The sequence below is a fragment of the Engystomops pustulosus genome, chromosome 10 (genome assembly GCF_040894005.1).
Source record: "Engystomops pustulosus chromosome 10, aEngPut4.maternal, whole genome shotgun sequence".
NCBI lineage: Eukaryota > Metazoa > Chordata > Amphibia > Anura > Leptodactylidae > Engystomops > Engystomops pustulosus.
In genome coordinates, this window is record NC_092420.1 from 60503156 (window position 1) to 60526160 (window position 23005).

Consider the following 23005-nt stretch of genomic DNA (forward strand, 5'->3'; position numbering starts at 1 on the left):
TGAACATAGAATTATTTTGGGGAAGACTTTTAAAAGCTGTTAAATATTAGTACCTTACAAAGGTGTAGGGGTTTCTGGTTTTAGCCAATTGGGGTTGTCCAGTTTCTATTATTCCTACAATGGAAACAAACAATTTTTCAAAACATTCTATGGTTTTCCTTTGGACTATGGTATCTGCCTGCTGGAGAGGAAAAGGTTAATGTACCATCCTAATACTCTTGGCAGCATTTGACACAGTTGACCATGACATTCTACGTCATAGCTTCAAGAAGGGGCATGCATCCAAACCAATGTTTTTGACATCAGTTTTGATATGCACCTGTGATATGAAGTGTGCCCCTACTTTATGACGATTATGCACAAGAGGACCTATGTCACCGGAGGGTCCATTACTAAATCGTAGTCAATTACTTGACTACCATACCAGGTACCCATCCAAAACCCATACCAGGACAGAAATACTAAAACTTAACTATTAGTTATGTGCAATAAGACATTATTCAGACTTGTATAATTGGGTTGCACACCTGTTTAATACTGTGTATTTGTATTCCTGCACCCCCAGGAGATGCAGACCAACTCAATTATACTAGTCTGAATAATGTCTTACATGAGGATCTGTGTTTTTAACACATGTATTGCACAAAATAAACACAAAAATGTAATGTTACTTAGCAAAGTTGTTAAAATTTTATTTCTAGTATTTCTGTGTGGGTATGGATTGTACATGTTACCTTTGGCAATTAACTATGGTTTAATTCATGATGAGGCACAGGACTCTTTTAAAATTACATTATTGCCATTGGCTGCAGTAGGTCACAGGAGTCATTGTAACAACTTTCATGACAGTAATCTGGCAGAATTTCCAGGCCCAATTCAGCAAGAGAACTAATGTGAGCATTAGTTCTCTTGCTGAATTGGGCCTGGAAATTCTGCCAGATTACTGTGCCACTGCAGGGGCTAACCATACACAAAGATACATACACATACACAAAAACACATACACATTTTGACGCCAAACTACCTGGAACTAATTAAGGGCCTGTAATTAGGTGTATCAAGCAAACACCAAAAATAAGGGGGGGGGGTCACAAACATTGCAATCAATGTATTGTAAAAAAAAATAATGTTTATTAATAATAACACACAAACAACAAACATATTAAAATACATATATGTAAAATAAAAACAAGGTAAGTCACTTACCAACATGGATACCCCCAAAATTGCCATCACCCAGAATACTGTATGCAAGTTTTCATAATCCAAAAAAATTATAGATAACAGGAAAATCAGCACAGCTACAAATTTACAATATTTGCAAATGATGAAACTCTGAATACATAAGAAATATAATCTGAATACCGACCAATGTAAAGTAGCTGCCCAGGTGTGGGGGCCCCATTAAAAACTCAGTGTCCCATGTGTTTTGCCAGATGTTTGGTTTCCTCAGGGGTCTATTGTAAGATATTTGTATAGGGCGGCACGGTGGCTGAGTGAGTAGCACATCTGCCTTGCAGCACTGGTGTCCTGGGTTCGAATCCCACCCAGGTCAACATCTGCAAAGAGTTTGTATGTTCTCTCCGTGTTTGCGTGGGTTTCCTCCGGGTACTCCGGTTTCCTCCCACACTTCAAAACATACTGTTAGGTTGTTTAGATTGTGAGCCCCATGGGGACAGGGACCAATTTGACATGCTTGTGCAGCGCTGCGTAATCTGTGTGCGCTATATAAATAAAGAATTATTATTATTATTATTATTATAGATTGTTTCTACTCAATGATCTGTTTCTCTCATCCTACTTACAAGCCGCTGTTGTAAAATTTTGTAAAATGTTGATAAGATTGTAAGCTGTTGCTTAGTACTGGTATTGATGCCATGTTACCGATCCTTTGAATTGTTCTGAGTCAAGGGTGCTTTTGCTTGAAGGTAACACTACAGAAAATACTAGTGACACACACTAGGGTTGCAACATAAGGGCCTCAGCCTCCTGGTTTGATAATATGTTTGGTTATAATGCTTAAGTAAAATCTTATTGTGATTGGATTGGTGTTGCTTTCCTTGTTCATGATATCATTATATCCTGAGGACCCCACCTTGGCACATGACTTCAAAAAGTACAGGGAGTTAGGAAATTTTATATTTCTAGGCTGAGGTTGAGTCTTGAAAAATGGGCAAAGCAAATAAACTGGTTGCTTGACCAACCACTTATCTAAAATAAACACAAGACAATTTTCTTTGGAAAGGTGATTGGTCACAGCTTTATGAAAAGTCTTCATGTCGCAGTCTGTAAAACACAAAAATATATTAGCAAAATAACACAAATAACACGTTAACATTTTTATTTTACGTGGCAGTATAAATAACCAAAACCATCAAGGATAAATTCTCTCCATATAACCATTAAAACGCACAATTGTTTCCCAAGCTCCCCTTGTAGAAGCCAAAATTATGTACTCAATATATAAACCACCTCTTTCATTAATAACACTTTGCCACCGTTTTCTCATATGTTCCTAGTGGCTGTTTCCAAGAACCCAACCATTACAATTAAACCACCTAACTTACCATGCCTATCCATATCTGACATATGGACTTGACGAAATTTGTATCACTCCTCCCTTTAGTTGTGCCCCTAATACAGAGACCAAATAATAAAGAGAGTAGGCGTGACAATTTTCTCCTGCCAAAAGATGGCATGCCCGGCCTGCAAACCTATGTAAACTCCAATGAAACTCCACCCACCTCCATTATTACCCCTCCAATCCCAGCCTGTTATGACCGCACTAATCCGACCTGCAGTCTGTTCCATGCTAGCAATAGCAGTGCTGTTAGAAACCGTAGCGAATGCTAGTAGTTGTAGGGGTGGGGGGAATTGTTGAGGATGTTTTTTAAACATCTCAGACTATATGCTCAGAAACCCAAAAATATTTTTGTCTACGGGACAGAAGGAACTGTACCGACATGTTGGAATACCTTTCTGCAACATCTCTCCTGAAACTCAGGTGTAATCAGAGGGGTTATCCTTACTAAATCCTTACGGATGTCCATCAACATGCAGTCTGGATTAGTAGGGAAAGGGAAGTTGAACAAGGTCCAATCAGAATTGTAGCAAATTATGGTTCATATCGCACCTGCCATGAGGCGAGTTGAGAAACTCGCTTCAGGAGGCACGACTCCTGCTGGACGAGGGGGTGACATCATGCTCCCGCCCGCTGGTCGAAAAACATCCCCATTCCCGCTGGCTGGCACATTCTCCCCAGCCGAAAGTGCAGCCCCACCTGTCCGCTTCGGGTCCCACCCCCCCACTGCTACCTACATACACCCTCCGCTCCCGGCTCCCCCTCCTGCCTGCTGGAGGAGAAGGCTTAACCTGCCAGGACCATAAACTTACTTTACTTTTTCTCTTTTATCTGTGCATATGTATGTATAAAAGTATATAAGGTGGAGATATGTAGCAGAGCTGAGGTGGACACTTCAACACTGCTACATCTGCCTCCTCTCAGCAAGCTTTAGTATTTTAAAACTAGTATTTTATACTACATGGTGGTATTCTGTATGCATTTTATAAAACATGGTGGTACACTGTATGCATTTTATACTACATGGCGGTACGCTGTGTGCATTTTATACTACATGGTGGCATGCTGTATGCATTTTATACTATATGGCGGCACGCTGTATGCATTGTACACTACATGGCAGCACACTGTATGCATTGTATACTACATGGTGGCATGCTGTATGCATTGTATAATACACGGTGGCATGCTGTATGCATTGTATACTACATGGCGGCACGCTGTATGCATTTTATACTAGATGGCTGAACACTGTCTGCATTTTATACTACATGGTGGCACGCTGTATACATTGTATACTACATGCCGGCTTGCTGTATCTATTTTGCATTCCTTTATTTTCACACAAAACCAATATGATGGATCTGGTCCTGACACTCCCTGATATATTACATATATGGGGGTGGGCGTCTCTCTATGGCTCACCTCAGGCAGCAGAAAGGCTAGGTTCACCCCTGTTCACATGATTACCCAAACCTCGTTGTGGGACTGTTAGGTGCAGTTCATGTAAATCTGTCACTCCAGCCAAGTCATTTACAATTAAGGATTAAGGGATGTATGATTAAGGGACTTTAGGAGATAACTGCTGTATTTTTTTGGTACTTGTTCTGTGAATTCTGCTATTCTTCCATATTTTCTATGGTATTCCCCATTAGTACAATGAACTTTATAAGAGGCAATGCTACATAGTGTACATACTGTGCCATGTATGTGTTGAGATTGGGTAACACAGAAGACAGGGGATAGTGTGCCCTGAGCTTGCCCCAACCTCTGTCCCTTCCTATAGCCCCCCCACGCTAAACCGTGGGGCGACTACTTGAAGACTCGAAATACACTGAATAAGTGTGGGAAGGGAAACACGAACAGACTGACAAACATAAAACAAAAAAGAGTGGTAAACTAGCTGGAGTCACAATGAGAGGGTACGTCAATAACAAAATCAGTAAGCAAAGAGTCAATGTCAAAAAACTAGCCAAGGTCACAACAATTCAGATACAGAGCAAGTCAAACCTAATGCAGAGAGCGAGTGAAGAAAGGGATTTCAAACACTTGCACAGGTGACTAGTGAAGCTGCAGTTTATGCAGCCAGAACACCACCTCCAGAACCTGATAGGAGCTGGACAACTTCTGGGAATTAACCCCTCATGGTGCAGAATAACCAAGCACAATAGCAGGCACCGTGCAGAGGTATCACAAGTCCCAGCAGTTCTGAACACAACTCCTAGACAGCGCGAGATCTTAGCAGCTGCTGCCCAGGGGCACACCAGAGACCGCTGGTAGTGGAAGAGGGGTGGAGTTTGTGCGGATACGCTCCGGAGGTCGAAGAACGCTGCTAGCACCACCAGAAAAACCAGAAGTCCCAGCATTCTCCCTAGCGAACATGACAGTATGCTTTCAAACAACCGTTTGAGGTGGCATACTGCTGTGTGGGATATGTGAAAATTTCTCAGATTCAGAAGACCAGATTCTGGATCTAAATGAGCAACTTTTAAGGCGGAGAGCATATGACAATATGGAGATGAATTTGTTGCCCCTTGAGCACAAACTCTCTGGGGAATATGGGCGTGGGAATGGAAGTATGGAGGTGCAGAGTGAGGGAGCAGCTAGTTGGGTAATGTGTAGAAGGTGGGGTAGAGAGAAGAGCTGCAACAAGTCTAATTCTGATCTGGTTAACCCCAACAAGGGTAAATTCAGACAACCGACTGGAGGGATGTATATGTGGCCGCAAAATCCCACTGTATGGTTCCATGCCATACATGGGGAAAAGACAGAGCATGTGACAATGTCCTCAAAAACAAAAGCACCCAAACATGTTCACAAATATTTTTAAAAAGACCTGTGAAACCACATGCCATATGGGAAAAAGCTAGTACTAGAACTAGTACTATTAGGCGAGCAATAAGTGAGAAGGATTAAGCATTTAACATGAAAAACAAAAAGGTAGCAATGAGGTGTTACAGGATTATAGACAGAAAAAATAATTCTGTACAAAACAGATAAAGGAAGCACAAATGGAGACTGAGAGAAATATTGTTAAGGAAAAAACAATCCTAAATTATCTTTCAAGTATACAAATGATAAAAAAACAAACAACTAAGATTGTGGGCCCTCAAAGGAATAATCTGGTGGTCATAGTGGAGAAAGACAATGACAGGGCCGATCTATTGAATATTGTCTTTTCAACTGTCTTTACCCCCTTTTACCCAGGGGTAAGATATGGTGAAGAATAATGTAAATTCTCTTTTGAATGTTCACAGTTAAACCCAGGAAGAAGTACACCACCTCCCACCACTAAAATAGACAAATCAACGGGCCCAGATGGTATAAAACCCTGAGTATTGCATGAATTATGTGCTGTGATAGACAACCATTATTCATAATAGTTGAAGATTTCCTGGGGACAGGTTAGTACAGAAAATATACAAAAAAGGATGAAAAACCAATTCTGGAAACTACAGACCTGTGAGTTTAACTTTTGTTGTGGGGAAAATATTTGAGGGGGTTGCTAGAGATGCTATCCGGGTGTATCTCACTGTATATAACCTTGTAAACCAGAATCAGCATGGAAGAAAATGCTCATGCTCACTTTATCTTCCTTTTTTGGAAATTATCAGAATCAGCATGGGTTTATGCAGGGATCTTTACTGTAAGAGCAGTGAAACTACTACTACTGTATACATGTTGAAGAGAGGCCTGGATGCCTTTCTGGAGAGAAAAAATATCACAGGTTATAAGGAAAAACATTTCATTCTTAAAGGTTGGACTTGATGGACTAGCCTCTTTTTCTGAACTTGTATACTACCATACTATGATCACTGTACACAACTTTTAAACTGTCCCTGTATACTGTTGGGTAGTAGGAATTCTCCACTTCTATGCCAAGGGATCTGTGAGATTGCGCCATAGAGTGATTGGAAATAGACAGGGTTTTCTTATTAACTAGCTGGCAAAACGGCAGGAGTTATGTCCCAGGATATCAACTCTGTCAGCATCCTCTGGAAGCTTTCAAAGCTGAATTAAAAGATAGAGCACCATCAGCTCTCTGTATTATCTCTGTGCTTCTGTTGCCTCTATATGTAGCAGTGCCAGCAGGTGCAATGTGATAATGTCATCTGAAAAGAGTTGAGAGGAACTGTTTCAGGGGAACGGGGAGAGGTGAGTATGTGTGTGTGTTTATTTTTTTTCATTAAACAACAGCAAGGAAAGAAGTAGGTGAGGCAGCCCCAATATCATGAGGAGCAGCTTGGGGGGGGGGGGGGTGGATTCACAATAAGAGGGGAGCTGCTGGGAGGGGCTCAATAAGAGAAAACATTTCTTGGGGGCACAAAAAGAGTGGGGTTTAATCAGAGAAACTGGGGGCACAATGTGAGGGGGAGCTTCAGGGAGCACAATATGAGGGGCTTTTATATGAATGGGAGCACAATATTAGGTAGGTTACAATGTGACAGGGAGCTAGGTGGGCAAAATGTGAGGGTGAGATGAAGGGTACCAAGGTTGAAGTATACTGTTTAGGGGTAGAGTAATTGTAACAGCAAAAGGCATGGCTTGGGCCAAAACATTTTTGTCCCTCTTTTGCTGCTACGAAAGTTACAGGTACAGTACAATAGTATGTTTAAAGGAAACCTGTCACCAGACTTCACTATTAAACCGTATGACAGGTTCCCATTGCACTATGCTATCTATTGGTCATGCTGTTTTTAGATAAAAAATGTGTAATTCCTATCCCCGGAAAACAAACTTTCTAAAACCACCTGGAAGCCAGCCAGAAAGAGCAGCAAGTCCCAAGGATATGTATTATTCATTTGAGGCAGTTTTTTTCAGCATGTCCCTCGCTTTGGCAGTGCACAGCAGAGGATGACTCATTATCTGAAGGGAGGGAAGATGCCTGGAGCCTTGAGATAAGAGATACACTGCCCTTACACATGCCCAGGGGACTTGCTGTTCCTTCTGGCAGGGTGCTTATAGGTAGACTTATAAAGTAAATTTTCTAGTGATTGGAACTATGTATTTTGTAGCTAAAAACAGTGTAGGCACAAGTAAGTTTAGTTCTATGGTAACTTGTCATTAGGTTTATAGGTAAAAATTTGGTGACCGGTTCCCTTCAAGGAAAAAAAAAAGATTAAATAAATGCTTCTTGAAATCTGCAATAAGATTTGTATACATTAGTTGGATTGAAATATACTACAGTACAGAAACACGATATATAAGTAAAGGTTCTTTAATAGACAGTCATGGTGCTTACAGTGCTAAAATGTCAGTAATAAAGGGCTATAACAAATCTTTTGTAAATCAAATGGTTGGAATCTACAGCCAAAGCATAATTTGCAATTACAATTGGTGTACTTGATATAAAAGGTTATTCAATAAACACAGTACATGCTTGATTTAACATTCCCTTACTTGTTCCTGGGAGGAGTCTAAAACTATTTCGTAAGATCTTTCGTAAAATCTTGGCAGCCTGGAAGATACAGATTTAGAAGCAGATAAATGTTCTATTAATTCCTCCTAAAAATCCTCTGAAAACCTCATCTGAACCAAGACCAGCAAAAAGTAAGTGCTGCAAGTATAATCCTGCACCCTTAAACCCTAACCAAAACTAAACGTTGTCGATTTCTATAACCTCTTTCCTGGAACCTGGCAGGATTTGCCTCTGGCAATAACTGCTTTAGATTTTCAGTGCTAGTGTTTCATTGTAATACAATATATTGAGACACAATCCAGTATATCCGTATCATATCCTAAACTTTCCATAGTGTGCTGGATAGATTATTGCTCGTGGTTGTAAAAGTACAAGCAGTATTCATGTGTACGGTGCCTTTACTGTCTCTCCGTGTTTCAAAAGACAATAAGCATGCACATATTTACAATAGAATACAATTTATTTATGATAAAGATGGAAATTTTAAGAAGACCGAGGAATTCAGTGTAAAATGTGGGGCAAGTAAAGTTTTATTGGGTAGCCTTTAAGGTAATGATTCATAGTTACATGCGCTAACAGGTGCCATTACATAGAGAATGTTATGTTCTCCAATTCTCCTTATACATTGCAGCTGTTGTTGTTGAGAACTTCCTATACTTTTATAGTTTCTATTTACAGTTTTAGCTGTATATCTCCATTTTGGATAGCTCCATTTTTTTAGCAGGTGGGTTAAGAACTGTTTTATGATAAATATCCGCATGTCATCTCTTAGCCTTAAGCTAAAGAATACTGTCTAGGGTGTTCCCATGGGACACAAATGAAGGATTGTTGGAAGCAGAGCAGTTTGTAGTTATTTTGTTGTACAGGGTTAATCTCAATAAAATGGTGTCACCCCCAGCCCAAGGTCATTAAAATATATACAATGCGCCCCAATTTTATTATAAACAGCAACTCCCATAAAGATATAAGAGACACATTTATGTATGGATTATAATGTATGCAGCAGTATTCTAAAATACAGACAGTCCCCGGGTTACGTACAGGGGACTGTAGCTGTAGCTTTGTTCTTAAGTTGAATTTCTATGTAAGTTGGAACTGTATATTTTGTAATTGTAGCAAAATTTTTTTAGTCTCTGTGACAATTGGATTTTAAAAATGATGGTGTATCATAAGAACCAGGAATAACAATAAAGCTTCCTTCCAGACATTATTGATAATTGTAATAGCTGTTTATTGCAGCCTAAGGCTAAAGTACAGTAAGTTACCAAGATCCAGAGGTCAGTTTGTAACTAGTGGTTGTGTGTAAGTCGGGTGTTCTTAAGTAGGGGACCGCCTGTATGGATTTTAATTAAAATTATGGTCTTTCGACTCTGAAGAATATATAATTTATGAAACTGTCTATTAATGGGGATTATGGAGACATGTTATTCTGATGCAAAGACTCTATAAGAGAAGCACACACAAAGCAAATGCTTAACTGCATGCATTGTATTAACTAGATTTGGTAATGTTTAAGGGGTTGTCTGGTATAAATAGAAAATAATTTAATAATCTATTACAGATTGTGTCAAAAGAGGGATCCCCATTTTAGAACATCTAACCATTAGTTGCATCTCATTCTGTGATACATAAAAATCAATTATTTGATTTACATGTGAATATTATAATGCATCAATTTCCTTTAGTGACTCTTGGATGGCCGCCATGTACTTCATGTGATCAGCTTCGACTTTTTGGACTCTTCTAGAACAAAGGAATTATTGAAAGGGACAAACATTCATTATATAAAATTTAGATTTCTACATTATGATAAATCACATGACTAGTAAGGATTAATGTTAAACCTATCATAGGGAAGTTGAAGGACATTTAACATTTCACCGCTAGGCCTTTACAATCTTACTGTGACCTTGTGTCATATGTCAGAGTTATTAGGAAAGAGGACCATATCTCAGGCTATTTATTTTACACATATTATGTAAGATACCACCACCAAATGAAACCGCTATCATACCATTATTTGGAATGGGAATAGATTTTATCATGTGATAAATTCAATAATTTCTAGATCACAGGATATTTACTGGGAACAAACACAGAACAGGCCAGTATAATTGTAGGGATGTCTTTTGATATCACATCTTGGCTCTGTACCATTGTCAACCTTTCCTCTCCAATCGTGTAGAGCTGGGGTGATGAATAGAGATGAGCGAGTATACTCGTCCGAGCTTGATGCTCGTTCGAGTATTAAGGTACTCGAGACGGCTCGTTGCTCGGACGAGTATTTCCCCTGCTCGAGATCGAGCATTTAATTAAAAAAACACAGTGAAGAACAATGAAGAATAGAATAAAAACAGTGAACACAGTGAACACAGGATCATTTAAGAGAAAAACACAGTGCAGAACACAGTGAAGAATAGATTACAGATGTTCGGCACATCTGCATACTTGTCGGGAGATACGCGCGGAACGGTGCGAACAAAATAGTATGTGAAGAACAATATATATGTGTGATGAACACGGTGAGCAGCACAGAGACATGGGGCAGCGGCAGCACGGAGACATCAGGGAGCGGCACGGAGACATCGGGGCACGGAGACATCGAGGGGCACGGAGACATCGAGGGGCACGGAGACATCGAGGGGCACGGGGAGACATCGAGGGGCACGGAGACATCGAGGGGCACGGAGACATCGAGGGGCACGGAGACATCGAGGGGCACGGGGAGACATCGAGGGGCACGGAGACATCGAGGGGCACGGAGACATCGAGGGGCACGGAGACATCGAGGGGCACGGAGACATCGAGGGGCACGGGGAGACATCGAGGGGCACGGAGACATCGAGGGGCACGGAGACATCGAGGGGCACGGAGACATCGAGGGGCACGGAGACATCGAGGGGCACGGGGAGACATCGAGGGGCACGGAGACATCGAGGGGCACGGAGACATCGAGGGGCACGGAGACATCGAGGGGCACGGAGACATCGAGGGGCACGGGGAGACATCGAGGGGCACGGAGACATCGAGGGGCACGGAGACATCGAGGGGCACGGAGACATCGAGGGGCACGGAGACATCGAGGGGCACGGGGAGACATCGAGGGGCACGGGGAGACATCGAGGGGCACGGAGACATCGAGGGGCACGGAGACATCGAGGGGCACGGAGACATCGAGGGGCACGGGGAGACATCGAGGGGCACGGAGACATCGGGGCACGGAGACATCGAGGGGCACGGAGACATCGAGGGGCACGGAGACATCGAGGGGCACGGAGACATCGAGGGGCACGGAGACATCGAGGGGCACGGAGACATCGAGGGGCACGGAGACATCGAGGGGCACGGGGAGACATCGAGGGGCACGGAGACATCGAGGGGCACGGAGACATCGAGGGGCACGGAGACATCGAGGGGCACGGAGACATCGAGGGGCACGGAGACATCGAGGGGCACGGAGACATCGAGGGGCACGGGGAGACATCGAGGGGCACGGAGACATCGAGGGGCACGGAGACATCGAGGGGCACGGAGACATCGAGGGGCACGGAGACATCGAGGGGCACGGAGACATCGAGGGGCACGGAGACATCGAGGGGCACGGAGACATCGAGGGGCACGGGGAGACATCGAGGGGCACGGAGACATCGAGGGGCACGGGGAGACATCGAGGGGCACGGAGACATCGGGGAGACTTCAGTGGAAGAAGAGCAGCGGATCCCGGGACAGCGTATCTCCCGACAAGTAAGCAGATGTGCAGAACATCTGCAATCTATTCTTCACTGTGTTTTTCACTTAAATGATCCTGTGTTCACTGTTTTTATTCTATTCTTCACTGTTCTTCACATCTGTTAACTTGTCGGGAGATAATATACGCGCGGAACAGTGAAGAATAGATTGCAGATGTTTGCATACATCTGATCACTTATCAGAAGACATTCTTTTTCAATTAATTAACACATTTTATTCCCGAACCATGGTCCCTTTGAAAAATGCTCGAGTCTCCCATTGACTTCAATGGGGCTCGTTATTCGAGACGAGCACTCGAGCATCTGGAAAAGTTCGTCTCGAATAACGAGCACTCGAGCATTTTAGTGCTCGCTCATCTCTAGTGATGAACCAATTTTTGTCAAAGGTCACATTGGCCTTTTGATTGCCTTCAAAGGGCTGATTGCAAGGCTGTTTTGGTGTTCTGTATGTGCATGATCCTAGCTGACCTGCACAGATGATACAATGGCCCACATTTATTAAAGTGTTCTCTTCAATGAACCAATGCCGTTTAGAAAACAGTATGAGGGGACTCCCCTAGTACGCCAAATCTAGCTGCAACCTCGGAAAAAATATCCATATTTTACAGTCCTGTTGCTATTATCACACACTAATGTGTAAATCATCCACCAGACTGCTGCCACTAGTGCCTATCTCATGGATATCTTTGTGCTATACCCCAAGCTACAGGCCGTAGACCACGATGATGACATTATTGCATTACACAACTGATTCTGAATGTTAGAATAATTATGTATATACTCCTTTAAAGAACGCATTAGAAATAAACAAATTCTTAATTTTTATAGTGACTCAGAACTGCAATTTCATGTTTTGTTCCCATTAATATAGAGCATGGCATCAACTATAGCTATAATTGGCTCTGGTATCAGTGGACTTGCGGCTCTCAAATGCAGTTTAGAAGTAGGACTCCAAGCAACCTGCTTTGAGAAGAGTGACTGTGTTGGTGGATTATGGAATTTTATGGTAAGTTTCCTGGAACTTTGACTATTTTTATAGACCTGATGAACAACATGTACTGCTAACTGCTGAGATGGAGCTAAGTGTAGTGTACCAAAAACCAGCACAGCAGCATACTATTCTATACCAGTTCAGAACATGGTGCTGAGGAGTAGACACCCACATTGATCTGATATTACATAGTGACTTAGTTATATACTGTAGTTTGTATGGTTTTAAAATGCACAGGTCTGTCACACTCTACTCATAATTCTAAAGTTTTGATGTAAAGGGCATTAAAGCCCCCCTCACATCATAGGGACCCATTGAGTCCATTGATTTGCCAAAATGATTCAGGTTGATTCACCACTTGGCTCCTCTCCTGCTCTGTATACTGCTCTGCCCTGGGTTCTCTACTATTAATGTACAAATGGAGTACTGTAGTTGTCTGTAAAAATGTATATATATATTAATATGTGTTTATATATTACATTGGTAGCTTTCTTGACTTGTGTTTAACACAAATGTGAATATAACCCTTTATACTGTTTCAAAAATGTTTTGATATTGTATGCCTTGTACAAGTTTAGGAAATGATTATGATTTTTCTTTTACTTTATAGGATCATGCAGAAAATGGAAGGGCTAGTATCTATCGCTCTGTATTCACAAATGCCTGCAAAGAAATGATGTGCTATCCAGACTTTCCTATACCGGATGAGTACCCTAACTTCATGCACAATGCTGTGTTCCTGGAGTACCTGAAGCTCTATGCCAAACATTTTGACTTGTTGAGACATATCAAATTTAGAGTTAGTATGGCCTAAATTCAAATTTTTGTGACATTGTGAATACATTTTTCTAAAACATTGCACTACAAATGCTATACAATTTTGGAGCACTTTTCTTGAAAACAGGAGATTCAAAGGTAGTAAAGATAGTCCTATATTACGCCACATATTATTCAAGTTTTGACACTTTCATGAACTATGGGCAGCTCAAATGCGCCATCTCTGACTCCAATTTTCTCTGATTGTCTTTGTCTATGACTGTCACTTTGTCTATGGGGAGATTTATCAGAAGTGTTTGAAAGCCAAACTGTTCTAGTTGCCCATGGCAACCACATACATACATACATACACCCACACACAAACATACATACACTTAGCTTTATATATTAGATTACCTGGAATCAGAGGGGGCATCTTTTGCATGGCTGGCCACTCCCATCTACTCCTCCCCATGCCTCTTCACTATTCAGCAGTTTCTCATGTGACCAGGGGGATGTCATCAAAGGTTTTGTACCCTTTACATTTGTATTTTTTTGGTAACATGAAATCATAGATGCCTCCATGGACTTCTACTCCTCTCCATCCTCTATGGAGGCTGTTGTGATTTCATGTGATCACATACATACAGTACAGTACTGGTACAGTTTGCTAATGTGAGGAGGCTAAAGGACCTGAGATGATGTCACTCTGGTCATATGACATGAATGTAACACAGAGCAGACCTGTCAGTCAACATAAGGGGGCGTGGTTTACTGGCAGCCCAGGAGAGAGAAGAGTTTAAGCCAGCAGACATGAGTCAGAAAAGCTAATTTGCATATCATAAAAACTGTATTTAAGGTACAGATCCATGCAATTAACTGCATGAATTAACTTACTTCAGACCACAGTCAGTATTTGATCTTTGTTGTGACATATTCTGTGGAGTTAGAGAGTTATGCAACGAAGATCTGATTGTTGTAAAGGCTGTTTGTACTAATAATCAGCTATTAAAGGAAATCTACCATCAAAATGAACCATGATAAACCTGAGGCACTACCTGTCAAAACCCACCAATCTCTATGTAATATCCTATACTAAGGGTAAGCATTGATTGTTAGTCTTCCTGCATGAATTTACTTTGCAATGTGTGGCTAAATCTCAATTTGAAATAGCAATTTAACCAGGATTAGAGATTCATGGTTTCCATACAAGGTTATGTTTAGTATTGTAACTCTAATCATGTCAATAGTTCTGAGCTGTAATACCAGCACAAGCCATTCACTGCAATGGCGCTGTTTATAAAGAAAAAACTATCTTGTTCTTCTCATCCCATGATAAACCCATTTAAATAGCAGTAACCTTCATTTTTTTTTAGACGGCTGTGGTCAGTGTACAGAAACGACCAGACTTTGCTAAAACAGGACAGTGGGATGTTGTTACAGAACAAGATGGTAAACAGAAGTCGGTCATCTTTGACGCTGTCCTCATCTGTACTGGTCATCATGTTTATCCCAATCTTCCTCTTCAGTCTTTCTCTGGTATGCCATATTTTATAAATAATATATTCCTGGAATGCTTGATTTTGTCAGGGATGATAAAAATGTGTAATTATACCACAGTAGAAATGAACCCACTGGCCCACATTTATTAAAGCCTTTGCTCCTGTCTGACTTTGCAGTAGAAAGATTGTGCAAACTGGTTGTACATGTATTTATAAAGTGCCTGCGCCAGTTTTGTGTTGCAGCTGCACTGTGTCTGACAAGACAGAAAAAGTGTGCACCAAAGGGGGTGTTCAGGGGCACAGTTGGATTGTGCACCACAATTCTGTCTACGCTACAACTCTAATGCATGAAGAAAGTGCACCAGAAAAAATGGTGCATTCTGCCGGAGAAGTGCAGGGGGCGCCAGATTCACGAAGAACATGTGACACATGACTGATTTGGCTTTAGCAAACCAGTTTTTATCCTTTCAAGGGGTATTCCCATCTGGGCACTCACATTTAATTTAATTTATTTGCCATATGTAAACATTTCTTCCATTGGATGTCATTAAAAAAAATGTTCTAGTGTGAAGATAATTTCTCATAAATGTAGTTATTTGGTCCCTTAGAAACAAGATGGCTTCCTCGGATACGACCACCTCACATTTTGGCAGCGGTGGCCAGACATGCACTACTAAGCCTTCCCTAGTAGTGCATTCAGCATTCATTACCACAGGCTGTGGGACATGCAGTAACTCCCGGACATTTCATATATAAAACCCTTTTGTTTCCTTGTGCAATCCCTCCAGCAGAGGTGGTCGTATCCAAGGACACAGTTTTGTTTTTAAGGGACCATATGACTGCATTTATGAGAAGTTATCTTCACACAGGAACATCTAATTGAAGAAATGTTCATATATGGCAGATTAATGAAACTGAATGTGACTCCCCAGATGAGAATACCCCTCTAACTCCCAAACAAGAATATATACCTTGCTGAGAGAAACCACCTGGACTCTGTTGATAGTAGGAGTAGTTTCTGTTTAGTGACAGCGGACCAGTTAAACACACAAGAATATAAAGTAATCCGGGCAGATATAAAGGCAGGCAGAACAGGCTTTAAGTGATTATCTTATTATACATATCATGTTATATATAATTGGAAAGTATTTTACTTAACTATTCAACTCTGTAAGGAGTTCTCACAAACATTATCAGCTTTTCTCTTAACAGCTGTCAGCGTAAGAATGGGATAGAAAGATGGAATGATGATTAAAACACAAAAAGTAAAGAATGGGAAGAAACAATGGGATAAGATTTTTTTTCTTTGTTACAGTAGAATACAAAGTTTATCATTGTCATTCGCACTATCCATTTATACAACTTTGGTTTCCATGGGCAACTAGAATATTTTACCTCAGACACTTCTCCCCCAATCAAAGCTCAGCTGCAATTTTATAAACAGCTGTAGGATAATGAAAGCTGACCTCTGATTGGTTGCCATGGGCAACTAGAACAATTTTGCTCTCAACAACCTCCAGATAAATCTCCACCTTTGCCTTAAAATTTCAATGACACTTTACAAAACTCTGGGTGCTGTTTGGCTGGTTGACTGTATTGCAGTTAGAACACTTCAGTTTTTGAAAAAGCTGTTAGGGCACATCCTCCTGGCAACAATACAATGACATTTTCTCGGTTGGCAAAGCAGACAAATCTTTCACTGCAGTAATTACATGTGTCAATCCCAGTGATACAATCACACAAATCTACAAGGCTAAATGAATCATTTTAAAATACTAAATAGTTTAGGGCTCATATGCCCAAATGTGTACAACCCATGGAAAGGATGTACGTTGGCCCAATCCCATGTACTGAACACCTTGTGTTTTGCTGAAATATGATGAAAAGATTTTGGAGCTAGCACTGTAATAGTTACTACAATGTCAGCTTAAGGTATTAGCTATTTTGGTATAATGCAGAGACTACAGTCCTGTAGAAGGTGTGTAGTCTGCAAGATGGGGCTAATTTATGGGCAAACACATACGTTTGTGTACATGTACCCTTGTACATCTTGCATCTTAAAGGGGTTTTCCCACAAACTTAAGTGAGTCTCTATCCACAGGGCCAGACAGATTGTAAAAATGAGGCGTCCGTTTGGAGCTGATGAGCTATGGAGCTGAGGGAAATTGCCAAGTGTTGCGCTCAGCGATCTCCGTCAGCTCCATAGAGATTAATGGAGCAGAATTGTCATGCACTGCCGTCTGCTCCATTAGTCTGACTAGACCCCCACTTATCAGCAAGATAGGCCCTATCCCGTGGATAGGGTCTAACCTAAGTTTGTGGGAAAACCACTTTAAAAGGGGGAAAAGTCATCACTGAATGATTTGCACATATTCACTATCACTACACACCTTATAATTTGGTAATTTTTTTAGGTATTGAGAAGTTTAAAGGTCAATACATGCACAACAGAGATTACAAATTTCCTGAAAAGTACACTGGAAAGAATGTGCTCGTAGTTGGATTAGGTAATTCCGGAGCAGACATTGCTGTAGAGCTTGGTCGGACAGCTAAAAAGGTAAGACAGAAACAAAAGGATCTTTTTTATGAATGAAAGAAAAAAAAAAAATGTATTACATTACAATGTAAGCAATTCTGTTGCATTTTCATGCCAGCTCGCCTAAAGGTTTGGTTGCTTTATTCCAGTTTGTGAATCCAAAAGTAAATGACAGTTGGAGATGAATCATGAAGCTTTTACACATGATATTTTTTTGGATCACAGAAAAAAATATAAATGTGTGTCAGGTTCCAGGGACAGTGGACCCACTGGACCACTGCGGACAATGACATAAACCGACACCTGGGACCGGAATCTAAGTGGCACCCGGTTTTCACCAGAGCCCGTCGCAAAGCGGGTTGGACTTGTTGTGGCATGGTACCACCAGGTTGTTCCACAGGTGTGACTTTGTCCGCAGTGACAGCCAAGATGAGGTACACAGACGTTAGGCAGAATCAAAGTCGGGAACAGGCAGGAGGTCAGGACAGGCAGCACGGGATCGGAGTCGGGGTTGTAGCAATTGGTCAAGGCAGGCAACAGAGGAGCATTGTCAGGAACGGGACCAGGGTCACAATGGAAAAACATGCTAAACGCAAAGGGAACAAGCTTTTTTCTACGGCACTGACACGAAGATCTGGCAAGGAATGCTGGAAGAGGCCGGCTATTTACCCTACTCTGGAATGGCCAGCACCAATCAGCAGTGCGCTGGTCCTTTAAACTCTTTGAAGCTGTCGTGTGCGCGCCCTAAAAGACAGGGACGCACATGCACGGCCGCCGGATAGGGAGCTGATTAAACTGATTCAATGCCCTAACACCCACTAGTATGCCCACAATTTGTAATGGTACTTTGAGTTTATAGTATAACTTAGTATATAATAACATTTTCTTTAGCCGATTCTTATATTTCCCACTTTAATTAGCGCCACTTCACTTATTTCTCCCTCTCGAACACTAAAATGCCCTTTTGTGTACATCACCACCTTTACCATCACATTCTGTACTCCCTTATACCTCCCTTTTTTAACCAGCCCCTCCCACCCTGCTACCTTATGCTCCTTTCCCATTTCAGGTCAATTTGGGAGAAAAAATGTTCAGAAGCATCATGTCTTCTTCTCCAGCCTTTACCTCACACAGCAGCAGCAGAGTTTAATGATGGATTCTCTAGCATTGCAGTCAACTCTATCTGTTCTGGCTGATGCAGTGTGACTGGACACTGTAATCTCTATATCCTTATCCCTTCGGGTGCTAGACTACACATAACACACTTATACAAATTTGTATTGTCCATTTAATGCTGTAGAACAATGGTGCATTTGGCATATCTTAGAGTTCAGTGCAAGGTTGAGTTCACTGAGGAAAACTTGATCTGTTTGTTACCCTGAATCAACATTCCAGAACTCAAATGAACTGATCATGTTGGTTCAGTGGATTTAGCTTCAGGTCATTAAAGGGGATTGCCCATGAAATAAAGTGCTCAAATATTGAAGAAAAACCTGTCACCTCCGATCAGCTAAATAAACCCCGGACAGTACCTTTGAGAACACTGTAGAGTTATCTCAATGCTTCTAATCCTGTTACTTTGTGTTGCTGTTGTGTGAAAACAACTTTTAATCTTCTTGTCATTGTTCATTTATGATGTCAAGTAGGCGGGACAGCTTTCTGAGCCACTTAAGCTCTGCCCGCCTCCTCACGCCTGCTCTAGCTTGAACCCACGAATCAAAACATTACCCCAGTTCTACGTCACTACACTCCAGTTTCAAACTTCCCCACATGCACAGTCCACTTGTTACTGTGGCATTGGCGTGTGCATCCTCAGCCGGCCCAACAGGTGCACCGTGCATGCCTGGCTAGCTCTCAATCACACCAGCGCCATGCACATTGCAGACACATGGGCGCTGCAGCTGCAGATGGATGAGACAGATCAGAGAGTAGAGATGATGAGATCCGTGAGATGGGTTAAAACACGAAACACTCCATCTCTGCTTTCTCACCTATAACCCACAATCAGCACTGCTATATGCCTTTGTAGCTTGTAGAGTAAAATCACTACAACGCATGCTGGCAGGAAGTGCCTGTGTCTGAGCTGGTCTTGTAATGCAGGGGGGGAGGGGCAGGAAGAGCACTTCAGCATCCAGACAGGAGAAGCTATTCATGAGATGAATCCTACAGAAGATGTATGGTTTGATCCGGAGGTAACCAAAATTGTAAACATCAGGACTGATAGACAGGTTGAAATTATATCTGTGAAATATTGAATTGGAAAATGTGTTATTTTGTTAAGAATCTTGTCTTCATGGGAATACCCCTTTAAATCCAGGCTACACAAAGTGTACATGCAGTATTCAGCTGAGAAGTATGTATAGTGTACATAAGATGCTTAAACATTACTTTTTGCTGTAGGCACCTAAAGTCTATTGATTTTATTCATTTTTAGGTTGTACTCAGCACTAGAAGTGGTTCTTGGATTATGAGTCGTGTTTGGGATAATGGGTATCCCTGGGACATGGTTTATCTTACCCGCTACCAGTCCTTCCTAAATCGCATTCTGCCAAGGGCAGTTTCTGACTGGCGTTATGAAAGTATGATGGAGAAAAGATTCAACCATAGCCACTATGGCTTAGTACCTGTGAACAAGTATGTTAATTTTTTTTTTGGTGTTCATACAGTGTACATTTTCATTTTCTTGTATCTGATGGTTTCCGTCAATGACTGTTTTGTCAACCATAGTTCTCTGCCATAATTAAGTAAAAAGAACTAATTAAGTAAAATCTGTAAATTATCAAAGAGTTGTAAATTGCTCAAAAAAAACATTTTAAATGTATATCATTTTGACAAACAATTCATTAGTGATAGACATGTTCAGAGCATGTTGCAATTGTTCTACTCTTGTCTATGCATAATATTGCTAGTTGATTCAATGGAATTTTATGTCAAGATGTCTTTCTGACTGCTCCATAAAAGATTTTGGAGAAAATATTAAAAATATATAAAAGATTGGACAGGTTACATTTTAAAGAGAAGCTGTCAGCAGAAATTGACCTAATAAACCCCCAACTTGTTGTCAAGAAGCTCAACCCCTTCCAGAACATGTTTCTTTCATGGTCCAGTTTGAAGGCATCATTGGGAAAATCAACTTTGACGTGAGATGTTAATTGTTTGTTCAAAGTCAAGGATGTGGTGAATTTAGCATTGAAGTCCAGCTCTTCCTTCCTCAGAATGCCTCCTCTGCTTTGATTGACATTAGAGATGAGCGAACATACTCGTCCGAGCTTGATGCTCGATCGAGCATTAGCGTACTTGTAACTGCTCGTTGCTCGGACGAGTATTTCGCCCGCTCGAGAAAATGGCAGCTCCCGCCGTTTTGCTTTTTGGCGGCCAGAAACAGAGCCAATCACAAGCCAGGAGACTCTGCACTCCACCCAGCATGACGTGGTACCCTTACACGTCGATAGCAGTGGTTGGCTGGCCAGATCAGGTGACCCTGGGATAGACTAGCCGCTGCCCGCGCTGCTCGGATCATTCTGTGTCTGGATGCCGCTAGGGAGAGAGCTGCTGCTGGTCAGGGAAAGCGTTAGGGTGTTCTATTAGCTTACTGTTAGGCAGGAGTGATTCTACAACAGCCCTTCTTAGGGCTACAATAACGGTATCCTTTTTTTTTTTATTTGCTTGTGGCTGGGCTTGCTGGCACTAGTAGTGCAGCTAGTACCATATTGTGAGGAATTAGCAGGGGGACTTGCTACCGTTGTGTTTAGCTCTTAGTGACACACATATCCACCTCAAACACCAAAGTGGGAAAATTTATTAGGGGTTTGATTTCAATTAGGCACAGTCTGCCAGTTTCTTTTTATTTTACGTTTATTTTTTTCATAACTCAGTGTCATCTCATGTTGCATAGTAGTGTGCTTTAATACTTGGCTAGAAAATAGCCATAGAAGAATCCAAACGGCTTACTTACGCCTACAGTAGCGTTATATATATTTGATTTCTGGTTGATCTGCTGGTGGCTGTAGTTGTTGCAGTGCATCTACTAGCAAATTGTGAGCAATTTGGAGTGAGACTTGCGACCACTGTGTTTTGCGCTTAGTGACGCACATATCCATCGCAAAGACCGAAGTGGGAAAATTTATTAGGGCCCGGGGTTGTATTTCAATTAGGCACAGTCTGCCATTTCCTTTTTTATTTTACGTTTATTTTTTTCATAACTCAGCGTCATCTCATCTGGCATAGTAGTGTGCTTTAATACTTGGCTAGAAAATAGCCATAGGAGAATCCAAACGGCTTACTTACGCCTACAGTAGCGTTATATATATTTGATTTCTGGTTGATCTGCTGGTGGCTGTAGTTGTTGCAGTGCATCTACTAGCAAATTGTGAGCAATTTGGAGTGAGACTTGCGACCACTGTGTTTTGCGCTTAGTGACGCACATATCCATCGCAAAGACCGAAGTGGGAAAATTTATTAGGGCCCGGGGTTGGATTTCAATTAGGCACAGTCTGCCATTTCCTTTTTTATTTTACGTTTATTTTTTTCATAACTCAGCGTCATCTCATCTGGCATAGTAGTGTGCTTTAATACTTGGCTAGAAAATAGCCATAGGAGAATCCAAACGGCTTACTTACGCCTACAGTAGCGTTATATATATTTGATTTCTGGTTGATCTGCTGGTGGCTGTAGTTGTTGCAGTGCATCTACTAGCAAATTGTGAGCAATTTGGAGTGAGACTTGCGACCACTGTGTTTTGCGCTTAGTGACGCACATATCCATCGCAAAGACCGAAGTGGGAAAATTTATTAGGGCCCGGGGTTGTATTTCAATTAGGCACAGTCTGCCATTTCCTTTTTTATTTTACGTTTATTTTTTTCATAACTCAGCGTCATCTCATCTGGCATAGCAGTGTGCTTTCATATTTGGCTAGAAAATAGCCATAGCAATAGGATAGCATCGTTTGGTTTTAAAAACTAAAAAACACACAAAAAAAAAAAAAACACAAAAAAAAGGTAAAAAAAAAATATAGTTATAACGCTCATTTTCAAAATGTTTAACCCGAGGGCTAGGGGTAGAGGACGAGGGCGGGGACGTGGGCGTCCAACTACTGCAGGGGTCAGAGGCCGTGGTCCTGGGCGGGGTGAGACACCACCTGCTGATGAGGGATCAGGGGAACGCCGCAGAGCTACACTCCCTAGGTTCATGTCTGAAGTTACTGGGACTCGTGGTAGAGCACTGTTGAGGCCAGAACAGTGCGAACAGGTGATGTCGTGGATTGCCGACAATGCTACGAGCAATTTGTCCACCAGTCAGTCTTCCACGCAGTCCACCCATGTCACCGAAATCGGCACTCCTCCAGCTCCTGCACCTCAGCCTCCTCCCCCCCAGTCTGCCCCCTCCCAGCAAAATTTGCCATTTGAACCGGCATACTCTGAGGAACTGTTTTCTGGACCCTTCCCACAGTCACAAACCACTTGTCCGGTTGC

At 41.8% G+C, this 23005-nt stretch overlaps 2 protein-coding genes across 3 annotated transcripts in view; one reads left to right on the forward strand and one right to left on the reverse strand.

The window, feature by feature from the left end:
- The window catches only part of LOC140104573 (flavin-containing monooxygenase 3-like), a 34485-nt gene that overhangs the window by 654 nt on the left and 10826 nt on the right, over positions 1-23005 (forward strand). Inside the window, exons 1-6 of one of the 2 annotated variants that reach the window (XM_072128159.1) lie at positions 8000-8131; positions 12621-12755; positions 13351-13539; positions 14873-15035; positions 17413-17555; positions 19969-20168. In XM_072128159.1, coding sequence (XP_071984260.1) covers positions 12624-12755; positions 13351-13539; positions 14873-15035; positions 17413-17555; positions 19969-20168 — 827 coding nt within the window. In that variant the 5' untranslated portion in view covers positions 8000-8131; positions 12621-12623. Of the gene's footprint in view, positions 1-7999; positions 8132-12620; positions 12756-13350; positions 13540-14872; positions 15036-17412; positions 17556-19968; positions 20169-23005 lie in introns of those variants that run through there. The other variant, XM_072128160.1, reaches the window with a different exon arrangement.
- LOC140104572 (dimethylaniline monooxygenase [N-oxide-forming] 2-like) overlaps positions 1484-23005 on the reverse strand; it is a 95640-nt gene continuing 74118 nt past the window's right edge. The window contains exon 10 of the mRNA XM_072128158.1: positions 1484-2286. Coding sequence (XP_071984259.1) covers position 2286 — 1 coding nt within the window. The 3' untranslated portion in view covers positions 1484-2285. The remainder of the gene's footprint in view (positions 2287-23005) is intronic.